Below are 25654 nucleotides of genomic sequence, written 5' to 3' on the forward strand. Positions count from 1 at the left end.
CAATACTACTATTTTTATATTGTTACCAAACGCTTAAAAATCCTTTTCAATTAGGTAATTATTGATAAGGTAATTATGCCATTATTTAGTTTTTATGTTAAAAATTTTAGGAAGAGTTAGTTGGGTTACGTTTTAATGCGAATCAAATTGCAGAACAAACAGTCTTGTGCTCTTTTATTACATCACACCACTAAGCATTTCTAGCACTGTTTTTAAACCTAAATGCGCCTCGAATTGAATCATTTGATTTAGGCAAATGTGCGCCCTTAGAAAGTGAAAGAGAATAATTTATGAAAAACTGACACAAATCCGTTACCTCTTTAAACTAAACTCCCCGCCTTTATACTAACACACTTCGCAAATGAAACTACTGGAATTGTTAAATCGCTATTTTGCATTCTCGAGGACTTCTGGCGCTCTGCAATTTGAAATGCTCGTTACGATAAAGCATCGTAAGTATTTTTGCTAGGAAAGACGAATGACTCGAGTAATACGTATTGTCCTTCTTGCCTTTACAATACGACGTTTCCATACAAAGCCGAAATTTCAACTTAAAAATAAAAACCGTGTTTTGTATGCAGGTCCTGGATTTTTCAAACGTACTTCAAGTCGAAAAAATTTACTTAAATAGTTAATATTACCTGATATTGGGAGCAGTTAAAGCAATGCCAACAGCAACTTTCTTTTTCCACGTACTTTTTAGCTTGGCCGACGTCACATTCAAGACTGCATACTGATTCAGGTGGTGTGGGTTGTCCTAATTTAAACTGAATATCTAGGAAACGAATAGGATCTCTTAGTAAGTCGGATAGTAATGAATCTACTTTTGCCCTTCGTATTCACCTGGCATATTAAGTCTCAAGCTGCCTTCCAGGTATTCGCCGACTCGGACCCATTGATATTTTCCGGGCGTTACTTGCTTGAAATGTATAATGTTGTAACGGGCTGGACCGTCTCCGTTTTCATCAAAGTGGAATCGGTCTCCGCTGAGTCCTGCAACAAGCAATTACATGCCTCATTATACGGTTTGTTACGCATCTTTCAAAGGCATGGTCATTTCCTTTGTAATGCGGTAGGTATTGTCCATATTTGGAGTATAAAGAACGTATCAGATGAACGTTTACATAATAGCAATTTTTCAGAGATATGTGGAAAATGCAGTTGCTAATTTAAACCAGTTTGTCTGTGAGTACTGTCTGTTACCTGAACCGGGACAAATTTTTTGGGACATTTTTAAAACGAATCAACAGTTTTGTATGCGATTTGGACTATGATTGGGCTTGATTTATTGGATTTTGGCTGACGGAAACAACTTTTTGGAACTATAATTGTAGCATCCAGGGGGGTTGTTTTCAAATTATGTAACAGATAATATTCTATTCACAGTCGACAAAAATTTACTCTCCCAGCTGATGCGTACTTTATTAAAAATCACTTTCTTTAAAATAAATGCTAATCATACAATCACAAGTTAAGACCATTTTTGCTTAACTTCTAATTTACAGACAACTGGAAGGGTATAAATGACCCCTAAATTAAAATATGAGTTTTTTTTCTAGTTGATAATCAACTACGAAATCATTTTCCAAACAAACTCAGCTTAGATGGCAAATATAGTAATAAGGTATATGTTTGTAATTTTAGTTCTAAAACAAGTAGTTTATAAAAGATGTCAAATTATCATAAAAATTTGATTCACCAAATTTTCTTAGTTCAAATTGGTTTTTTTTATGACCACGTGATGGATTTTGCTTGGTGTCAACTGTCAACTGGCCTTTACAGTGTTGCAAGTTCGAAATTGCATTATCAACGTCACCTGAGTTGGCTCTTGCAATTTCAGTTTTTACAACTGTCAAAATTTAAATTACCAAATTTTCAAGGTTTAAACTACATTTTAAAAGTCACGTGTCTGATTTTGACATGTGTCAACTACCCTTAATGGTATTACCAGCTCAGATTTGCATTATCCACGTCACCTGACAGGTATTTTACAATTTCAGCTCTTACAATTATTGATGTCGCAAATTTGCACATTTCAACCTATTTTGTATGGTTACGTGATTGTTTTGACAGGTGTCAACTGGATTTTACAGCGTTGCAAGCTCAAAAATTAGATTATCAAAATCACGTGACATGTCTCTTGCAACTTCAACTTTCACAACTGTCTAAATTTGATTTACCAAATTTGCAACGTTTTAACTACATTTTAAAAGTCACGTCAGTTTTTTTGACTTGCTTTTACGATGTTGCAAGCTCAAAATTGCATTATCAACGTCACGTGAGTTGGCTCTTGCAATTTTAGCTTTTAAATCTAAATTGGATTTACGGAACTTTCAACGTTTAAACTACATTTTAAAAATCACGTGAATGATTTTGACAAGTGTTAATTAGCCTTTACACTGTTGCAAGCCCAGAATTGCATTACTAACGTCACGTGACGCGTATTTGACAGTTTCAGCTTTTTCAACTGACTAAATTTGATTTATCACATTTCAAACTTTTATGTATTAGTATGGTTACGTGAGTGCTTTGACAGGTGTCATCTGACCTTTACAGTGTTGCACGTACAAAAATGCATAACAACAGCTTTTCCAACTGTCTAAATTTCATTCAGCGTTTGGAATAGTTTAAAACTCTATATTTTTCGAAAAGTACCAGTATAAGCGAAAAAAAAAAATTTTTAATCAGAAAAAAGAGATTTTGTGATAAAAAAATTATCGATGTGTCAAAAATTTGACAAGTGATTGACATATGTCAATTCTGAAAACAGTTTCATACCATTCAGAAAAAATATTGCAACTTTGCTAATTTAAACAAAGCTCACAGATCAAAACTACTGGACTAATAGAGTTAGCTATTGAGTAAAATATAAACAAACACCCTGTATATTTACTTTTAAGTTTATGTAACCTGAAACTCGCAGAAAAACATACGGTGAAAAGTAACACTTTCCAAAGTTGTTGGACAAATAGTTAAAATCATTAAATATCCGTAAAAAACTATTTGGCATATCAGAAAGTTTATGGCAATTTTCCAAGTTTACGAAACATCATAAAACGTTTATAAAAAAACCGTTACCAAGACGAAAACAATAACTATAATAACAGTGTTTTCTATCGGTAATAAAAAATATACGACCGTTTTAGGAGGGAAAAAAAATTGGGGCTCTATTGAGTGCTTCCACTTTAGGGCGTCTGGGCATGATATTTATGTAGGCAAAGCATAAAAACTTTAAGAAAATCGGATGGCGAATCTAGCATTGCTGCCCTTAACAGGAAAAAAGGGCGTTATCAACCAAAATTTATCGTCGACAGATAAAAATGGAATATTTAAGGATTGGAAGGAAAAATTCTGATATAAACCAAACACCACTACAAGTTCCTGGTTTAATAGCAAAGATTTTTGACGTGTTTACAAAACTTAGTATCACCGGCACGTATTTCATAAGTGGCGCAAGTGTATCCAACAGATTCCAGATGCCTTTTGCACTTTGGAACTAACGTTTCCGGTATGACCCGGAATTATGTTTCCTGAAATCCGCACGTGGATATTAACAACTGAAAACTTCAAAACAAGAAATGCATTTCTCTGGCATGAACATTACCAGCAAAATTGCGGTTTTCAAAGCAAAACCCACTTATAAACTTGGTTTTCGGTACTCGAGAGTTTAAACCACTCAATTGTTGTAAATCTTACCTGTCGCATATGGGAAATTAGTCCAAACAAAATGGTATTTTGAGATAAAACCGCTTGTTGTAGAGGAAAACAAGACAAAAAGCACTTTCCTTTTAGTGCGGTAATTGCGGCATACTTTCAATGCAAGTGGTTAACGACGGACCGTTCAACAACAAACCAAGCAAAAACAAAGGCTTAAGTACTGGAAAGTAAGTGAATCGAAGTGCATACTCTGTGTGTTTTAGCTTGAATCATTAACGCTTTTTGATTTTCTGGCAGTTTTTGGCTTATCAATTACTTGAATTGAGTTACCGGCCTGACCTGACTAATTTCCAATTATGCCTTCACTACTTTTATATTCATCCCCAAAATTAAATTTCATTTGTATAGCAAATAACACGTAAATTCGTGGTGGGTGTTTGATTTCCTGCTATTTTGCATTTACGTTTTTCCTACAAAAAAATAATTTTACAACTAAGAATAGTTTTTCACATGGTAACTGTCAATTTTTCGCAATTTAAATATCCCGGAATGTATCGTGGGTCGATTGGCGTACAAACCAATGCAAATCCAATCTAAAGTAATTTCACTTTAAATTGAACTAGGGAAAATTCTATTTGAGGAGAGAACATTTGCATAGAGGCCAAAAAGTGAATGCATAAAATGAAATTTTACACTGTCGCACACAATTTAATTTAGATGATGGCGGGTAGAATATCCATCGATTTCCCGTCCATTGGAGTTTAAAATTTAATATTTATTATTATTTACGCCCACACAATGGCAACTTGTTATATGGAAAGTCGTTTATCAGGACCGTTACTCGCTAGTTCATTAACATGAAAAATGCCGTTGAGATTTAAAGTTGACGTTTATACGCGTATGATCACCAAAGTTTTGCTCGACGTACACGATAATAATTTTAAACAAAATGAGAGAGGAAAAATGCAATGAAAGCTTAGCACAGACGTTTAATAACCAAAATGGGAGTGCCTCATATATAAATTCATAATGTTTCCTTTTTTACTCTTCCGGAGGTAGGTAATAAAGGTATATGATGGTACTCGAGAGGAAAGCATTTAATCAAAATTTATTGCCGTTTACTTTTAAATCTATGAAGTGTTTTCTCACGCATAAAAATAAAAAACAAATTCACGTCGGTTTATGATTTTTGTTAAAAGCACTGGGTTGTCATGTTTTGAGATTTCACATCAAAAAATAAAGCGTCGCTTAAGCGTATTCCTTTAATGCATAATACATGATCGAGAAATTTATCCAATTTGCTTGAAATACACCATGATAGGATATTTTATACATTCTGCCTCTGCAAGGATATGAAAACATAACTTTGTTACGTGAGCTTCCTTATTTTATTGACAGCTTTATAACTCGAAACTTCCTTCAGGAAAATCATTATGTGGGGATCTGTCTCCATGGAGAAAGCATTTTGAACAGTAAACCTGAAACATAACATTGATATTCTCCTAGAGAAATCTGAGACATTTTAAGTAGAAATATAATTAACTTTCAAATACGCAACGGTAAAACTTTTTGCTCTTTTGGCGCAACTTCTCAAATTGGCATATCATTCACTTGGTCAATTTCACGGATAAGGAGATTAACTTTAAATTAAGTTAGTAATTGAACTAGTTTACTTCAGTCCTTGTGGGAATTTCTCTGATGACTTGCATCAGTATGCAAAATATGGTCCTGTAAAATTTACTTCGAGCTATTAAGATAACATAATTTTGCTTTTGCCTAACTCATTTTATATTAAGGCCCGAAAAACATCGACCCTTTTTTTTTGTAAAAAAAACCTCCGCGAAAGCATTAAGAAGTCGTTTTTCAGAGTCAATGCAGATTAGCCCAGATCAGCAATTCTTATAAATGGATTCAAGGGAAAAAGTTTTTGACCCCGGCTTAATGAAGCGCAAAATAAAAAGGGCAAGGTAGCGGCAAAAGAAAATCTGATTATTTAGAGTTATTATCAAGCGGTGGAAAAATCTGCAAGTTTTAAATGTTTGTCGTTTTAAATGTAATTAATTATTTTGTGAAAAAATGATTACTCTTTCTTTGTTATTTCAAGTCTATTATTTTAAATCGATGGTATTTGGTGCCTAACAGTAAAACTTAATGATAGATCATCTGCAGCTCCCTTTGTAACTCTATCCATTATTGTAGCGTTGTACTCATGTAGACGTTTCTTCTGTCCATTCCTTTTTTTAGACCAACTGCTATCCAACCTAGAAATTGTCAAAAATATTGAAAATTTCACAAAATTGGCTTTCTCTTTCATACACAGAGACATAATTCTGTCCTATATTTTCGAAGTAGTTAAGCCAGAACATTCATGACGTAAACAGTATCACCTTTCTACAAACTTTTCTTTTGTTCCAATATCCTCCTTTGAAAGTTGATCATCAGTTTGACCAGCTTTGAATGAGCGGTAAAGTGTAAGTCGAGCCAACTTAATTTTGCTGGAAGTTTTCTTCTTGGAACTTTTTTAGTTTGGGCAATTTTTCCTGCTTCCGATATGAAAGATACTTGGTGGCCTGCTTGCAATCCGATGCTACTGGTTACTGGCTCATATCTTGTTTTAGTGGATTTTTCTCTAGTTTAGTTTTCTTCATGTCCGGTTATCTGTAAATGGTCTACTACTGTTGACGAATCTGTCATTCGCTTTCTCTCTGACTTCTGACCAATTTGCCAACGGTTCTCCATGACTTTTCACTTTTTCCAACATGCTGTTTTGACTTTTTCCTAATTCTTCTAATATGTGGTTTTGACTTACTTTCTCTCTTTCATTCCTTTTCATTTTCTCTTTTCATTTAACTGGCGATCTTGGCTTGCTTTTGCATTTCTCCAGATTTCGCTTCCATCATGTTCTTGACTAAATTGACTTAATTTTATTTTTGCTACGTTTCTTTCTCACCTTGATGATTAACTTCTTTGACTTCCTGACCTTCCATGATTTGCCTTTTTTTTTGGTCTGTATTTACAGAGACATTTAACAGTTAGGTATTTTTTGGTTTTGTCGTTTTTCTTTTCTGTTTTGTCTCTGCATTTTCATCTCATTTCTGACATCAGTTTGTACTCCACAAAAAAAAACACTTGGAAGCAATTTTCTCAAGCAGCTGAGCCAGAACACTTACAAACGTCAACAAACAATACAGGGTGGGCTAAATTTGTTATGCATGTATGGGGATTTGTTTTATCTTTAGAGTTACAGGGTAAACCCCATTAAAAGCAGTTCTCGGTTCTCTGGCATTTACAGTATTGCAAGTTTAAAATTGCAATATCAAGGTTACCCTTCGTGTATTTTAAAATTTCAACTTTGACAACTGTCTAATTTTGATTTAGTACATTTTCGCAGTTTAAATTATTTTTATGGTCACATGACGTGTTTTGACAGGCTTTTACAGTTTTGCAAGCTGAAAATTGGATTATTAAAGTCACGTGACATGTCTATAACATTTAACATTTTTGCAACTGTCTAAAGTTAATTTACCATATTTTCAACGATTAAACTATATTTTTCCTGACTAATTTGTCAGATGTCAACTGGTCTTTACACCTTCCAAGTTAAAAAAAAAATTGCATAACAACAGCTTTTATAAATCTCCATTTAGTGTTTGGCAGGTATATAGACGAAAAAATTGATAAAACCTGATATTTTTCGAAAAGTAAGCAATGTGAGCCAAAAAAATATATATATTTGTGAGAAATTGAGCTAACAAAATACAAAATACAGCGTGTTTGACATATTATGTCAATTCTGAAGTCAGATTGATTCAGGAAAAATACTGCTACACTACAACTTTGCTAATTTAAATTATTGCTGTCAGATCAAAATTAACAGATTTAGCTATTGATTGATTGATTATTAAGTCATTTCCGGATTAAACGATATATACATTTTCTTCGAGCAATTTTTGATATCGTTCTCTTTAAAAACATTTGCTAAAATCTTGAAGATGTCTTGTTTTCTTTTGCTTCAAGTCTTCAACATTTCTAATATAATATAATATGCACCAAAATGTTAAGGCTTAATTAATAATAATTAGAAGTCTCTAGAGAGCGGTTCAACAATTTTTTTTTTAATGTGAAATTATTTTTGATGATCTCTACACTCTTCAATTAACAAAAGTACCAACTTCCTTTCAAAGGGTTTATTTAATACCATTTATGATTTTCTCTAACTTTGCTTAGTAATTCTTCTTGTACTTTACTTGTTTGGCTTTATAGAAACAATACTTGAATTTTTGAGAGTTTGTTAATGTAACCCATTTACCTTCTGGTGTTAGTTAGACAATACCAGATGCTTAAAAAGTTAGCAAAAACCGTTAGGTTAGTCCGTATTTACCTTTGCTGATGCAAAAAATTCTTATTTACAAATAAAAGTCCCTGTGAATAATGACTTAACATATTAAAAATTGAAATGTCTTACCTGTAAAACTGACTTTATTGAGATATCTCAACAGATCACTTCCTTTGGTTGGTTTCATAGCGTCACATAGTCCTGGTTTTTTGCAAAAATCCTCATGAAGGTCCCTGAAACAAATATTTTTTCGATATAAATGAAAAAACCCAAATAAGCGATTTATATGAAAACGTCCTTACTGATCGACTGACAAATTCTTTTTTTTACTTAAACCCGGACGAAAAGTTATGGCCGTCCCCATATCAATAAGTTTGCAGTAAATCTGCGTCCGTCTTAAATGATAAAGCAAAGAACCGCAATATTTATGGGCGATATTGGAAACGTCGAGAAACGTGAAATTGCCAGGATATCAGCGAAGAAATATCGCCCCAGAGTGGGAAATAGTTAAACAACCTTTTTAGCGCCCATCGAACAGGTTTTCGTGTCAGCTTAAAATAAATTTCGGCACAGTTAAGGAACTTTTTTATCTTCTGCGACGTTTACATTCCACCCCTCAACAAAACAGTTTAATATTTTTATATAGACTCGGTTCATCATTTGCTCCCTAAAGCCGTATTAATAATAAAAATGTTTTTGAAAGTGAAAAACCAGCCTGAAAGCATAAGAAAAAAACTCTCAGAAGGATGTTTGCAATATCGGAAATTAAGTCCCGAAGGCAAATTTGTTTTATTCGAATTTGTCGGGAAACTTTAGGAAAATGCTACAGAGGCGTTTCAGTTTTATTATCGGACACGGTTTTGGTATTGACGTTTGCTTTTATATAAATTTTTATTACTGCTTTCCACTTATTGAACTTGGTAGAGTAATATTTTCTATAATTATTTTTCAAATAAAATTCTGGCCAATTGAAGCAGAACTTTTCAGTTGGGACTGTAGAAATAAAAGAATGTGATCCTTGGTTAATGACATCAGTTAATTTTGGTGTTCAAGGTAGACAAATATATCTTAATGCATCTTTTTCAGAATAATAGTAAAATTACGAAAGAACTTTCTTGAGGTTATGAGAGCTTGTTGCCTACACATGTAAAACTTATCATGAGAATTGAAATACATAGTTATACAGGGTGTCCAACGACGAAAAATATCAAACGATGCAAGAAAAATTACCGATACGAATGTTTTGAAAAATTCAACTAAAATATTTTCAATGTTATGACACCTCCGGTGCGGTCTATCGGTGGTTTGAAAAATTACATTTTTAGATATCGGAGTGTCATAATTCCTAACCAGAATGCGGTAGAGCAAAACGGCTTTCATGTTCTTGTTTTAACTTTTTGAGATCTACCATTTGGTAATAAGCAAAAAATCGTGAGAAATTATAGAAAAATCTCATGTAATACTACTTATCACACCATCAATTATTATTGTTCAGGTATCAAGAAATCGAAAAAAACTTCTTTATAAAAACACAGCAGTCAGAACAATAGGTACTAAAATCATGGTGCAGAACATTTGACAAGAGACAAAGAACGAAAAAATGGGGATTGCGATTTCCCCCTTGTTCCGGCTCTTTATGTTGTAATAAAAAAGCTCTAAAAAAAGCAAAAGCAGCTCGCGTACAGCGTTACCGGCACTAAAAAATTTACCGTGCTTCTCGCAAACTTACGTAAGTCAAAAATTGAAAATTTCCTTCAAATACGTAACGGCCGAAGAGTAAATTAGTTTAGGTTTGTCCGCGGTGAACCTGGTCGTGAAAGAAAGGTGCCTGGAATCGAAAACCGTAAAACGAGATACAAATTGTGCAATCTCGTTAAAAGTTTCCATTTCGGAAACAAGATTTATATATCGGTTCTGGTTTGGAAACTAGCAACGTCCAACAAAATGGTTCTTACCTAATTGCGTATGCAAAAGCCATAACTGCATCAGAAACGAACTGAAGCTGATCTTCGAAAACTGTATTTTCTTCCGTTAACTCCTCCTTTCCGGTGCAATTTTTGGAATAGCGGTTATTGTACGGGGTCGTCGAGCTGTTTGGATATCGACAAGAAAAATGATGCTCCCAAAACTCTGTAACAAAAACAACCTTCGTTAATTTAATGGAAAAGCGCTGTTTTTACAAGCGCTAATTGAAATGGTACCTTGTGATGCGGTTTGTTGTATCAACTTTGCGGGTCGTGCATAATCAACGTTTTCGTAATATTTCGGTTACTATCCCAAACGAAGTTTGTGGAAGCTAATTTACCTTTCCCTAAATGTAACCGAACCGGCTAAACATCCCAAGGCGAAAGGAGAAAAAAAAGCGTAAAACGAATCCAATATTTGGAAGTGATGTTTTAGATCTACATTTTTATTTAGTGCCACCCAGAATTGAACAATTTGTGTGTTTAAAAAGCAATTGAGTTTATTATTACTTACTATAAAAAATTATTGTAAAAAATTTAAATTACTGATTTATTTGACTAGTGAAAAGGAAAAGAACCAACGTTGAAATGCATTTTTTAATATAGATCCTTTAGTATCCGATGGTGCTTCTTTAGTTACATGACTTTACCATAAACTTGACAGGGGTAATTTAGCATAACTTGGTGCCTCCTGTTGTCAAAAATTCATTTTCGTAGTGGCAGAACCTACATTTATTGTATCTTTGTATTTTTCCACCCCCGTTAGGCTAAGATGCCCATTTGCGTTAATATATCACTATTGTGATCGACCAGTTAACTCAGAATATTTACTCTTTACAGTAATAGATTACTTGGAGCAACAGAGTTTATAAAACCAGCTTGAGTCTGTTGGTGTAAACATACCGATTTACATTGTCGGGAATGTATTCGTCATGTGCATAAAGTAATTTAGGTTATGTTGGTTTAATTCGCTGGTTTGATTAAGTTTATTTCGCAAATTTAAACACTTGCCTTTGCACTTGTCAATATTGGAATATTCATAACTTGTAGTTGACTATTTTATTGCCTGGGTAGACATATAGTTACTTATGTGTGTTCTTTGTAATAATTATTACGTTCATTTCACTTAACATTCTCACAATATTATTATTATTGTAACCTGTTTTTGTTTTAATTAAATAGGGCATCAAATGTCGATAAACCTCATATTTTCTCATAATAAATATTATTCACGAGTTTTATTACAAAAAAATTAATTAAACTTCAGTGTAATCTATTGAGCGTGCCAATATTGTTTTATTAATTGGAAATATATGGCCATCGTCAACAATAGCCAATTAGAATAACAACCAAAAAATGATTTTAATTTTTTTCATTTTCCATGTGAAATATTGTTGGGCATCGAAACGCATTAATTCATTCGGGAGTATGGTTTTTAGGGCAACCAATGCAGCGATATTGAATTAAAAACAGTTCGGCTATTAATTTTAATTGATCGTCGTAGTCGCGGTATTGCAACAGAAACCACTGATGCCAAAGTTAATTTAGTTCATTTGTCTATTGCGTACGAACAAACGACCCTACATTATTATTGACTTTGCTAATTAAACCAAATGTAGAATCAAATACAAACAAGAGCAAATGAACATGTTTGTGATCTAAAATATATTATGTATCTAATAGAATATTGGTCAAAACGTCTAACATGTTACCAAAAAATAAAGTATTCTGGGTAAGTAAATTAAATCGGTTTATTTAACGTACAAGGCTTTCGATATCATTTGATTATTTTTAGGATTTTAATGAAACTTTTTTTAAGCATATTTTTATTCCATTACTTCAATCTCTCGCTATACCAATGGCCCGAAATGGCTAATATGCTAATTCTAATCTCTATAGATGTCAAAGTTAAAAAGCACAAAGAAAAAGAGGTCACTATGAAGTAAAAACACTTTTTCCATAATTCTTATGTTCCATCAAAGCTTACTATACTAACTGACTAACTTAATTAAAAAAATATCTTCTTTTTTAAAATGTATCTAGGATCTAAAACTTGAAGGCAAACAACTATTACTCTAGTTATGAAAATTTATAGTTGCTGTCCTTTGAACTCAACCCTCGTAAGGGTTTAGGCTCTGTTTGGGGCTTCTTGTGACAACACCAGATGGTTCGGAAGCAAAGGGGTAAATCTCTGGTTAGCCAGTTAGGATTGTTTTAAAGAAAAACTGGGATGATAGGTTGACTTGGGCCAAGACAGATTGATGATAATATAAGTGAAAGAACTGTCGCGATTACTCCAAAAAATTAATTGAATTACCAATTATTTCTGTAAAGTAGTTGATAAACTACTCAAATTAATTTACCTGCTCAGGAATCGATGGATTAGGTACTTGCAAATAAGTTACATATGGTAAACCTGTGTTACATACTCTATTTACGTATATTTGTAAATATTTACCAAAAATATATAGGATTGATGTTCTGTAAGTGGGCATTCAGGACACTTTGTCCCCATTAAACTCTACAATTTTTTACTTTACTTTTTAATTATTCAGTCACATTTGTACAATTTTACAAACTTTAGATATTTAAAGAATAATCTGTATAACAACTTAGGGTAGATATTATTCTGTATTCAAGACATTTCACTTTGTATATAATTTGCCGTATTAATAACTTAAGTTGAACCTTCCCAACCTCCCTTTTCGCAGAGGTATTTTGTGTCGCAAACTGCTCTTAATTAGGAATAACATCAATATTTAGATAAACTTTCTCATAGTCATTACTGAGCTGCCAAGGTTTGTGATGGCCGAATTATGGAAATCAACTAGGGACTCACCGCAATTGCCAAAATGATTGTTCGGCATAATCACGCCCATATTATGCAGATATCGAATCGAATCGAAATATTCCTTAAGTTAATCAAGACCTTGTAACAATAAAAAACAACCCAATAAATTTTCTGAAGCCAATAAAGCCCAATCAAAGAAAAGTAATAGGACTGGAATACTTAAATGTATTTTTCCAGTTCAATTGAAATATCGATTTACAAGTGGGGGGGGGTTTAATAGAATTTTTTCAATCGAAGCACAAGGAATCAATATCAAACCTCTGATTATTACACGTGTGATATTTAAAAAAAACACACGTTATAAGTGTAGGTTTGAAGTGAGTGCCAATTAAGTCGAGTCTAGTGCTTTTCAGCCATCACCGGATGACCTATCTTTGACTATGAAAATACTGACAAAGCAAAAATTGGACAAATTATATCCGATAACTTCAAAGCTGAGTGTCCAATTTAAATTTGGGCTATAAACTGAATTTCCTGTTAATTAAATCCGGGCTTTCCATTACAGTGAAGGGATCGAGTTGATTTAATTTTTAACCAATTGGTCCTATCCGCCTCAAATAGATTCAAATTACTACATTGCCGAGCAGCTGCTGCCAAATGTAACTTAATCTGTTTAATGGGGACGAGAAGACAACGTTTTGTAGGAACTGTGTCAATTGGGATAGTACATGTTGTGATATTTTAGAGTAAAAATGAAGTTTTAATGTTGGAAATAATGGTTTTTAGCCAGTAACGAAAGAGAAGCCATTAATTTAAGTGAGGCCTAAACAGAGTTTTTAGGTTTGAACAGGGTTTTTGGTCTACTCTAAACTGTAAACTGGATGTTGTTACAATAGCCGCCATCTTTTCAGGAATTTTAAAGTAACCGTGTATATTCTGCATATTTTTGAATCTTGCCAAATCGACCACTTTTGTAGAAAATAATAATAATTACATCTTTACAACGCTACCAAACTAACAATTTTTCTAACTTAATATAAGTAATATATCATTGCAATGTTGCCAAACTAACAACTTTTCTGGTTTAGTACGAATTAAGGGTAATCTTAACAAATTGACCATTTTTGTGGAAACGAACAATAATTACATTTCTACAACGTTGCCAAACTAACTATTTTTTTTAATTTTAGAATTATAATTATATTCTTCTAATTTAGTATAAAATGTTGCCAAAAAAAAAAACGAATAATAATTATATTTTTACAGTGTTGCCAAACTAACCATTCTCCTAATCTAGTAAGAAATGGTCGCAATGCCACCAGATCGACCAATTACGTAGAAAGAAACAAACATTACATTTCTACAGTTTTGCAAAATGAACAATTCATCTAATGCAATAAGAAATAATTGCAATATTGCCAAATCAACCATTTTCAAGGCAACAAACAATAATTACATTTCTCCAGTGTTGCAAAACTAACAATTTTTCTAATTTAGTGCGAAATTATCGCAATGTTGCCAAATCGTCCATTTTCGTAAAAACGAACTACAGTCCTTAAATTCCCATGCATTATACTCCACAAACTCATAAATCTCTTTGTAAAACAGCAAATCCATTACCAGCTGCTTTAATTAATACACAGGCTGGATTGAATGCATTTTTTTTGACGAAGTAAATAACGGTCTACTTAGAAGCTGTACTTCTTTGAACTTCGTAATTAGAGACAATGAGCCTGATTTGTCTTTGCATTCAATCCTGAGTTTCTTTGTTATGGCCTTAATGCACCAGTGCAGTATTAATCCAGAATGTGTTTGTTACTGTTCTAGAAAGCCACATTAGCCTCAAATGGATTGTACCTGCTTTAGTTTCAAATTAAGGTTTTTTAAAGTTAAATTTAATAGAAGATAGTCTTTGGCTCTGTTTTTAAATACCAGCAGTTTCAAACAACAATTTTCAATCACAAAAGGGACAAAATTTGAAAGTTAGAGCTTAAGTGGCCTATAACTTAAGGTGGTAACTGGTATGAACATTTTAATGGCTGCAGAGACATTCGCACTTAAGCGATCCTAACTAAGGATTTTTTATGGCCTAGATGAAAGCAAGGGTAATTTCAACCCCTGGAATAATGGAGTTGCTTTAAGAATATATGCGAGAATTTCTCCACAATGTCTTAATTTTGGTTAACTTTGACTGTTTTGTTTTTACAATTTGTAATTGAATTTCAGTTTCTTGTCCACTAAAACTTCATTTCGTGCAAAATGGACGTTAACATAAGAAAGACGTAAACATAAACGTAAAGCAATTTAATTAAAATCTTAGTTATATTTAAAATGCTGATACTTGTTTACAATGAAATGTTTTTGTTAGAAATTACAAAATATACTTACATATTCAGAGTTTAAAAAAAGCGTCATCTTAGTTTGATTTTCCTCACAAAAAGAAAAACTTTCAAAAATACTATGAATCCTATAGATTAAATTTCCAACAATCTAGGAACTTCTTTCTATACACTACACATATTTCAAATGTTCCACTGTGTAATGATGAACGATGAAAAAACAAAATTTTCTGTTATACTAGATGTTCTACACAGGTTTCACAATTACTTCAACGTTTTTAGTACAAATTATTTTCATGCTCTTAGTAGCTCTAAGGTCAATTGAGGAAATTGAAAACGAGGTTTACTTTTTCGTGTATTTCAAGCAAAAAGTGCAGTTACTCTGCGTATACCTTCATTTATTATATTTAATATGTTATTAAGTATTTAAAAGGTAAACTCAAATATCACAATTTTCGTCTCTTTAAACTTTGACTTTGTGATTGGTCAAGAAAAAGCAGCAAGCTAAAAGCTGCTTTTTTTTGACAAACTACCCACTGATTAGACTTGTGGCATGAAAGTTGTGTGATAGAACCGTATAACCACTATTACCTGGAAATTACACAAAATGAGTGTAATCTGTAGAAAAACTATTTGACTTTTACATAACACATGAAGAAAAACTACAGAAATATACTAACATGACTTTATATAAAACTAAATTGAAAACCCTCATTTTAAAGGAAAGACTGAAAGAGGAAATAAAATGCAATATTTTTATCTGTGTGTGTATAGTATATTCCCATATGGAAGTTGCAAAAACAGATTGAAAGTTATAAATTACATCACACTAGGTAGTAAAACTTTTCTATTTCAAAGCGACAGTCCAATTTGAGCAGATAAAAACCGGAATGGTGGAAAACGGATTTTAAATATAGGTTTTAAAGCTGGAAAGGGTTTTGAAATCCGTTGGCCTGAATAATTTCGCAATTATTATTTTGCCAAGTCGAATCCACGAGCTTAAATTGCGTCCTGTACATTTACATAACTAGGTCATTAGTACGACACTTGCGTTTGGTTTTAGATACAAGTTTGAATAAAGTGGAAAAGATCAAAGAAATCGATTTTGTCCGCAATATGTAAGGTTGCATTAATATTCTGACTGACTTTATCACTTTTACTCGCGACAAAGCACCGATAATCCCCATTTTAATTCTAAAAGTGTTCAATCCGCCGTAGTCACGTGCTTTTAGACACATAATCTCCGCGAACTGAGCAGAAAGCTCGCCTTAAAACGCACCCTAAGGTGAAATTTTAATTAAAACGTTCGGATATCGAAAGTATAATCCGCTCGAGCAGACTGGAAACATTTTTTAGAGAGATTCCGATTCTACAGTCGAGTGCCTAATTTTGAAATTAAAATTCAAACAAGCTGTTATTGGGGTTATTTCAATTTCCAGAATTCAACCTTTAGACAGCGGCATAATTCTAACATATTTTTGCTAATTAAAAAAGTTTGTAAAAACTTACCGACGAACCAGGGATTTCGTAAGTTATTCTCTACAGTTAGTGAGAGAAAGTAGTCCTTAAAGCCTTTTACAGGGTTGGCTTGTGGTTGAACCGAAAGGGTTCCTTCAACTTCCGCTTCGTTCCCATCAGAAACCAAAGAACGAGCACTCCAACCATCAGAACCAATCCAAGAGAATGAACCGCTTGCATTACGTCTTCGTACTGCTTTCATTAGTTCGGCAACTTCTTGATCCGAACCGAAAATTATGCATCCTGGAAGATCAGAAATTTCCGGTTTAAATGTTAAAGATTATTTTGATATAGGAGACAATATCTTATGGAGAGACGAATTTCAGGAAGTTAAGGAAATTGAATTTTCTCGTTTCTTCATGGAATGCTTCCGTCCAATACGGTCAGATATTATTAACTGGAATCCAATTTCCTGATAAAAATCTTCACTTTTTACGACTTGAAAAGAGCCGTAATAAGGATCTAACTACCTATGAATAAAGTGAGTTTTTCATCTAAACCTCAGCCAGTTTACGAGGTTTTTAAAAAGTGTACTACCCAAACGTGATCCACTTACATAACGGTTAGTAAATTTCTATTTGCAGGTTTCAGCAACTGCAAGAAACAAACGTACATAAAAAAGTCCCTTTCTTACATTTGGCAAACGAACAAAGGGCAATTATTTACGTTTCTCCGGAGGTTTTTCAGTGCCAAATTTTGAGGTGCTATAATCAGAATGATCATCTTTTTTGCGCTTTGGGTTGACAAAAATGACAAAGCGACTCTCCGCTTTCTTTATAATGAGGGATTTGTCGATATTAAAGTGGGAGTGTACCGTTATATTTATTTGTCCGACAACTATCCGAGTGTCAAACGTACGAAACAATAGGACAGAAGATTAAAAACTCCCGAAAAAAAAAAAAACAATAGGTAAAGCTGGAAGTTCTTTATTAATATCGAAAGAAAAGAACGTACGTAAAGGTGATTTTCAAAAAAAAAATAGAAGTTTTCACTAAAAGTGAGGATTGTTAAAAATTGTGGTTTATTATTTTGTTTCCAAATGCTTGAAAAACTTTTATAATTTTTATTTTAGAAATTAGTTTGGTATTTATACTTAATAGTTATGGTAGTATTGATTTACAAGCGGTACAAATATGTACTATATTTTATATACGACCGTTAGTGTAAATAGCCAATTTCGTATCGTTTTCAGTTACGTAATGACCCACTTTAAGTACAGTTGCGTTATATTCTGTGAATTATTAACATAATCCTTTCTAAATTTTTAAAACCAACTATATTACTCTATTCACTGCAAAGTATTATTTTCTTCTAGCCACAAATTCTTGATATAACTTTTATAAACGTCATTAACTTTTGCTACGTTCTCAGGTAGGGAAGACACGCAATAAATTCACCTCGGACTATGACAAATAACAAAAGTGCTGTCTCTTCTCTTGATGCGCCTTTGGGATTTTTCAAAATTAAACTGGGAATTTGGTGTCCCGGTTATAAATTGTAATCATTTTTTACATCAGATGGATTAACTTTTTATCCATACGTAACGAAATTGGAGAGTTTAGCTAATCAATTTAAGTGACAGTCTGAGAGTGTGGTTAGAGGAAACAAAAGGGTCACCAAACTGAATAAAATCTAATTGAAAAAACATATCAATCCCCAGTATTAAATTAATTCAGCCTGAAGGAAAAAAAATATCCGGTCAACCTTTCAGAGTGGTAATGGAAAACTCACTTTTTATGTTATCTAATGAGAAATGGAAAAAGCTTTCCTTTTAGTTTAATGTGCCTGAGGGATGGTAAAAATTAAAGTTAGAGCTGCTCACAGTTTTGTGTTACACTTTATGAATTGTGCTCTAGCTTTGTTTACTAGTTGTGTCAAAATGTATCACTTAATTCGATTTGTAGTTTAAAACATTAATTGGATACACGCAATGGAAAAATGAATGTTGCTAAACCCTTGTCAGTGTTCACTATACACTTCGATTAGGGATCATTTGAATTCCAATTTAGTCTCGAAAATTCTGATGAGCGTTTTGTAAAAGCCTGATTACTTTTTACCACAATCCTTCCAATCGTCGTTTAAAATTCAGAGTGGATTTTCCATTTTCAGTCTACGTGACCGTTTTTGTCCAGTGGCCAATCTTATGTTTGTATTTCTAATTTCTCGTCTCCAAAGAAGGATAATTTAAAATTAATGCTTCTTCTTATTCTTGATACGCAAAATATAGGTTTGTTTGAGATATTTGAAGAGATACAACAAAGGTTAAATTAGAGCAAAGTTGGACAATTCGGAGTTTTGAGAAAGGTTTTTGCAAGAACCTTAAATACATTCCAAGAATTATTTAAAATTGCCAAGAGTGTTAAAACTTAACATTTTGGAAATACCAGAGGCTTCTCATTATCACTGAAGATCTCCAAAAAGCTGTCAGAGGTTATTACCAGTATAGCATAGCCTGATACCTCTGGAATCAGTTTGGAAAAAATTGGCAGAAGCCTGTACAAGTGTCCTAAACCATCCAAGATTTAATATTACCAGAAGTGTCTAGATCTCTAAAGATAAAGAAGAAAAATACGGAACTCATCCCATAATTTGCCAGAGAACCTACCATACAAATGTTCTAAACCCTCCAAGATTTTTTTTAAATTGCCCTCTAGAGTCAAATTGTAAATCACTGAGGCCTCTAAATACTATTGAAACTTGCGGCATTTCACTAAGTCGTGCAACTTTGCCCTTATTTTACCTCTCTCAACTTCAAACAACTTAGTTTCCTTTGGTGTGGCTCAAAAAACGAACAATTTTTCTGAATACACCCCGCTTATTATAAATTCCGTAGGTATAATAACAGCATGACGGTCACTAAAAAGTAAAAGAAAAAACTAACAAAACATACCTTTGGCTCTCGGTTTCGTTTGTAGCTTCTCCACAATGTGGTCGTAGACTGATATATTTGCGACACCTGAATCTTTAACTAGTTTTTCCTTTACGGCGATGCATATTTTATTTTTTGTCAAAAGCTCCTCGAGAACTTCAAAGGCCTGAAAGAAAAAAAGATATTCGGTTATACCAAGAGAATCGCTATTCCCTTAGAATATCTTTTGCAGGATTAATCTTTGAGCGTTAAAAAGCGTGAGTACAAAGGAATATTGCAAAATAAATTTCGTATTAAGCTCTATTTAATGGTACTGGGATTTTGGTGGACACGAAACGCAAATCTAATTTTGCTATGAAATCTTGAAGCGGCTCAGTAATTAAAGTTTCCACTTCTTAATCCGTCTGAAACCGTATAAAAATTATAACTTTTATATTGAAATGGGCGACTTTTTACTTAAAATGCAAATCGCTGGTAATTAAAGTCAAGAGAAAAAAGAGTCCAGGTTAAGTGAATGCAAGATTCCCATTTTAGTTTAAATATTTGCTGAAATAGACAATGTCGTATCGTTTGAGTTTGAACTTGAAAAGAACGACATTTCAATTCACTATCCAATATCATGCAAATTTAGATAGCTGGTAATAGACAAACAATATGTGTAATCTGCAATACGAACGAGTCTGGTGTAAAACGTAAAACTCTAAAAATGCGAGTCGAAGATTTTCTTTGCGGAAAATAAATTTTTAGATTGGGTATTTCCCTGGAAACTGTTTTACATTTCATTTTGGTTTCTCGAATAATATAGGTGCATACCTCTCAATAGAGACGATTCGACTCGGAAAACTGAACACATAAGAGTTTAAGTTTGATTTAAATGCAAATTTTCATGTTTTGAGAAGTTCTCACCTTAATACCATAATTGGATTCTTCGTATATTATAGACACGTAACTCCATCCCATTCGCCTTACAATTTCCACCATAGCTTTCACCTGATGATGATCGGAAGGTATAGTCCTGGCAAAGTACTCGAAACGTTGCTTATTACTTAGCTCGGGACTGGTCGAGAAAAACGAAACCTGTAATCAAGAGAGAAGGAAGATCAAATTCTATTCTAATCAACTATGCGTTACTAATCGAGACGAGTAAACGTTTAGCCTGTTAAATTTACCCTTTGTCCAATAATGACCCCTGGAGGTAGCCAGACTTTTACGTGGGTCACGCATTCTGTCAAAGATCATTTGTAAACTTCAGGAGGATTTTATTGACTGAAAAGGTTATCTTGTATTCAGTCTGGCAGACATTTTTCCATTTAGTATATTGTCTGGTCTGCCCTCCAAAGTTTTACTTTAAAAATCGGGTTTTTGTGTGGAGCATAACACAAATGTGTATTTTGTTGGACGTGAAAGGGGCGAATTGAAACATATGCCAAGGGTAATCACATTTTTTTTAGTTTCTTTCTTTTGAATATGTAATTTAATAGTATATTATTCAACATGCAGGTGACATGGTGTAAGCCATCAAAGGAATTATAGCCTTAAAAAAAGTGGGATACTATGCTTTGTCCACGATTTACGTCCGAATAGTATACGAAGTTTGTTTACTATCAAGAATAGGAAACTTTATACAAGCCGCATTCGTTTTCAAGCTCCATGGAGCGAGCAGAGCGTTTTTGACGTCACGATGACGTAATTTGGCAAAACCATAATTTGACCAATTGTCAAATTACGCCATTGTGACGTCAAAAAAGCTCTGCTTCTTGTAAATCCTTGAAACTAGATAAGCAAAATTGGTAAATGGTTCTTATGTTATTACCAAGAACACTCATTCAAAATTATTTTTGTTGCTCTCACAATGAAGGATGCTTTAAAATAAAACTCACATACCTGCGCATGTAACAAGTACCTAATAAGTTTACTGTACTAGAAAGCACTTGTACCTACCATTGAGTAAAGTGTTGGAGTAAAATCATCCCACTTCAAAGTGTTCAACCACTGTTGAGTTAGATCCGGTTTTTTGTAAAGTAAAACTGACACGGTTAGGTTTTTTCCTAAATTGCTCTTACAATGTGGCTTGAAACACTTATGAACGGCAGCAAACAAAAATATCTTACGCAAATAACCTCAAGTTCTGATTTTAAACCGTAAAAATTCATCTAATCCTCAAAAAACTCAATTTCCACAATACAAACAAACGCAAACTGTCACCACTATTTCCGCCATATTGGAATTTTTGACAAGCACCCTCTAGGTTTTCTAGTATAGTAGGCGGTGGTCGGAGTCGCCGGTTTCTTTTTTTTAGATCACATTTTTGTTTACCATCATGTATACAAGGTTACAACCAATAACTTCCATTTCTCAAATGCAATTTCTTAATTTTTTTGTATTTTGATTAGATTATTGAATATTTTTCATCTTGCATAATAGGTATCCTTAACCGTTTTCAAAAAAATGATAAGTTACTTACTTACTAATTGTAAGGAATATATCCTTAGCTGCAGAATTTTGCTTTTCTTCTTGATTAAAACACTCCATTTACTAATAACACCATTATTATGTATTAATAAAACACAACTTTAGGTTTACAAAAATGTGATAAGTTACATGCTTGATTTTTGAACAACAACAACTCTCGCATTCGTTTCTGACATCTCGCGGCCCCTATCGTCATTCGTTTCGTTCAGGCAGCAGTTGCGGTGTTGCCGCAGTGACTTTAATTTATTTCTATTCTACTACTAACATTCATTTTTGCGCAATAACTGGAGCCACTGACAGGCATGAAAATGTCCAAGACGATCAACAAACTTTCTTTTGTATATTTTCAATCATTTCCGGAGATTTCCACCAAATACTTTCCTCCAGATTCTCTCTCTCAACCACTCCAAATTATTTGGCACATAAAAAAGGCTGAGGGTTTGTTTTTTTTCTGAGGTACTTTCTAAAAAAAATCCTAGATATTTATAGTTGGAAGACCAATGAGCCAATCAGCTCTCTTCGTTTTATCCACGAGTTGGTGTCGTAAAAAAATATCATCATGCTGAAACATCATTTTTTTAATCAAGAGATTCTCAATCTGACTAACCTATGCTAACCTAAATTAATGTTAGAAGTAAGTATATTTATTTACTTTTAAAAAAATATGTCTCCCAATAAAACTCCCAACTTTTATGCGTCGTTGAATAACCTGTTTTATTAGCTCTTCATAGAGGTATAAAAGTCTTAGAGAAGTGTCTGAAATAATTGAGTTATTCAAAGTTAAAACAAAGAGTGTCAAATGTGTAGACTCGGAAAACTCGCTTGATTTTGAGGCCCTATATCGGCAAAACTTTACCACCCACCGACCAACCTTTATACATCAATGGAAAGCTTGTTTCATTGGCTATCCGTTGATGCATAAAAGTGTTTTGTTAAAAGGAAATAAGCAAGTCTTAGCAAAGAGTGTTAAGGTTGAGCTGGATAACTCGCTTTACTTTGACGCTCTCTAGCGGACAAACTCTAAAGCCAACCAACCAACTTTAATACGTCGATGGAAAGTCCGTTTTATGGGCTATAGACAAAAATTTATAACAAAGTGTATCAAATACGCAAGTAATTCAAGGCCAAAGCCACAAGTGTCAAAATTGTTGATAAGAAGCACATTTAAAAAAAAATTAAATAATAAAAAAGGAGTTTTTGTTCACCAAACTAGATTTTGTGGTATAAATCCTAGCAGAGATACGGGAAATGTGCAAAGGATGAAAATTTGCTGACAAAGGCCAAGGAAACTGAATCTGAACTTTAAACCGACAAATTCTCAATAAAACTGCATACAGGGTGACCACACCTGAACAACCTTCAAGTTTTGGACTCAACCTGTACACCAAAGGTGGTTTTGTAGCACAATATTTGAAAAAAGGAAAAAAACGGTATTTTTGAGTGATTTACCGTTGCTGTACTTCAAAACACAGTTGAGCATAACAGACAGGAAAAACTTGGAAGTACTTTTTCAAAAAAATGAATTTTCCGGTCTTTAAAATTAGATTTTGTGGAATAATTCCTAACCTAGTAGAGATACGGAAAAAGTGCACAGGATAACAATTGCGTAGAAAAAGCCAAGAAAACTAAATCTAAACTTTAAACCGACCAATTCTCACTGAACCTGCGTACAGGATGACCAAACTTTAACAACCTTCACTTTTTTGACTCATCCTGTACACCAAAAGCTACCAAGGTGATTTTATAGCACAATATTTGAAAAAAGAGAAAAAAACGGTACTTTTGAGTAATTTACCGTTGGTGCATCTCAAAAAAAGTGGAGCATAATAAACAGATAAAATTTGGAGGCACTTTTTCAAAAAAATCAATTTTTTGGTCCCCAAAATCGATATCTCCGAAAATAGTAGATAAAATGGAAACAGTTCAAGGGGAAAAATTTCTGGAGAAGGTGATTACGGCCAATAAGCGACAAAAATCCCACTCTAATTTCATACAGGGTGGCCCAAAAAAAAAGGTTTTTTCGTAAGAATTGAAAACAAAGAACAATTAAAGTAAAAGTGGGAATAGCTAGATTTGAAACTTCAAACGTCAATGTTGCACACTAGATGCTTAACGATTATATTATTGCAATTATCAAACCATGGTATTTACAGAACTATCAGATCAAAATTAACGGAGTTAGCTATTGAGTAAAATATAAACAATCCCCCTGTACATGTATGTCAGTAATGGTTAAATTTAGGTTAGATTCGCTAATAATTTTTAACTAATAATTACATAATCACAAGAAAGCAAAAAGCACTACGTAACAACCATTTATCTATGACTATAAAACATAATTCAATACAATACGATATACAATTTATTAGCAATGAAACTGATTTTAAGAATTTTGCACTCTGCTTTAACAGAGTAACTACTGCAAACAGTTTTTTACCTAACATTATACCTTATAACGTATTTTCTAGACACGTGTCAGGTGTTTTTAAGACTACGACAAAAATAAATGAAGAATTATTGCACAATGTTAGCTGAGGGTCTTAACGTAATATACCTAAAGCTTGTTGAGAGTTGTTTAGCTTTTTTTCTGTAAGGAAAATCTCTTATAAAGCTAATGGCATCATAAATTTGTTTCAACCAACCGAGCCGTATTAGATTAAAGTATAAACTTTTATTATTTGCTATGCAGATATTGTAATATATTCACATATGAATTTTCTAACTGTAATAAACTATTCTACTCCTAAAAACATGAAACTTTAATGGTTGGTTTCTTTCAGCTTGATTTAGTTCTTTTTGGAATTAAATATTAATCATTTCTTCATTAACAAAATCAATTAAGGGACTTCGCGAGCAGATTTCGTCTGCGTTAATTCGTCTTCAGTATTGCAGTTAAAAGTTTCCTGTTAGATATTACGTCTTTAATAGACGCAAATCCAGAGTTGGAAAGATTTTATAAATGAATATTTTACGCTTCTTTACTAAGTTATGGAAACTTCCAATGTAGCCATTTTATGTAAATTGCTTCTTCTGTTTTATCGATAGTCCTTGCTGTTACAAATTTTAATATCAATATGGGGGTATTTTTAGAAGATATATTAAGGTGGGATTAGGTATCGAGAGTGCCAGGTTTTCGTGATAAATTTGTTTACTATGAGAGTTATCGACAATATGATGTATCGGAAATATTAGTCGATAATAGCTTTTTAAGGTATTAGATTATTCCCTTATTGACTCCACGTTTGTGTATGTGCACTACTGCAATGCTGTAGAAAATTTCAGGACAATTTCCTTTCTTATTGTTGATTTTTGCGTTATTCATGAAGCAGTTTACCAGAAAGAAAATTCTCTAATGGTTGGCTAAATCAGAAACATGAAATTTTCCAACAAAAAACAGCTGCACTACTCTATATGGCTTTTGAAGTTTTGCAATTGATTGAAAATAATTTATTACGTAACTTTAAAGAGGAAACCTTTAAAAGTTTTAAGTTTTCACTTGGGAGGAAACAATGTCAGGTCTTATTTATACGTATCGCGTGTCAACACTATTTGTTACCGAGTTTTCTTTCTAGTTTTTCAACTTGTTTCGTGAAACGTGCTGAAACAACGTCAGGGTTAAAAAATTTTACTTTTCAAAGTCATGATAGTTCAGACTTATACAGGATGTCCCTGTAGGTGCATAGGAAAAATTTCCATAAAATATCAATT

General features: G+C 33.1%; 1 protein-coding gene across 3 annotated transcripts in view; it reads right to left on the bottom strand.

The window, feature by feature from the left end:
- Nucleotides 1–25654, bottom strand: part of mtt (mangetout) — a 172572-nt gene that overhangs the window by 9811 nt on the left and 137107 nt on the right. For all 3 annotated transcript variants that reach the window (XM_081979063.1, XM_081979064.1, XM_081979065.1), the window contains 7 exons: nt 20381–20551; nt 19496–19640; nt 16597–16848; nt 9949–10123; nt 8123–8226; nt 844–993; nt 642–775 (listed from right to left, as the gene is read on the bottom strand). In XM_081979063.1, the coding sequence (XP_081835189.1) occupies nt 642–775; nt 844–993; nt 8123–8226; nt 9949–10123; nt 16597–16848; nt 19496–19640; nt 20381–20551 (1131 nt within the window). The remainder of the gene's footprint in view (nt 1–641; nt 776–843; nt 994–8122; nt 8227–9948; nt 10124–16596; nt 16849–19495; nt 19641–20380; nt 20552–25654) is intronic.

The sequence above is a fragment of the Ips typographus genome, linkage group LG4 (genome assembly GCF_016097725.1).
Source record: "Ips typographus isolate SLU linkage group LG4, UJ_Ityp_2.0, whole genome shotgun sequence".
In the NCBI taxonomy this organism is placed as follows: Eukaryota; Metazoa; Arthropoda; class Insecta; order Coleoptera; family Curculionidae; genus Ips; species Ips typographus.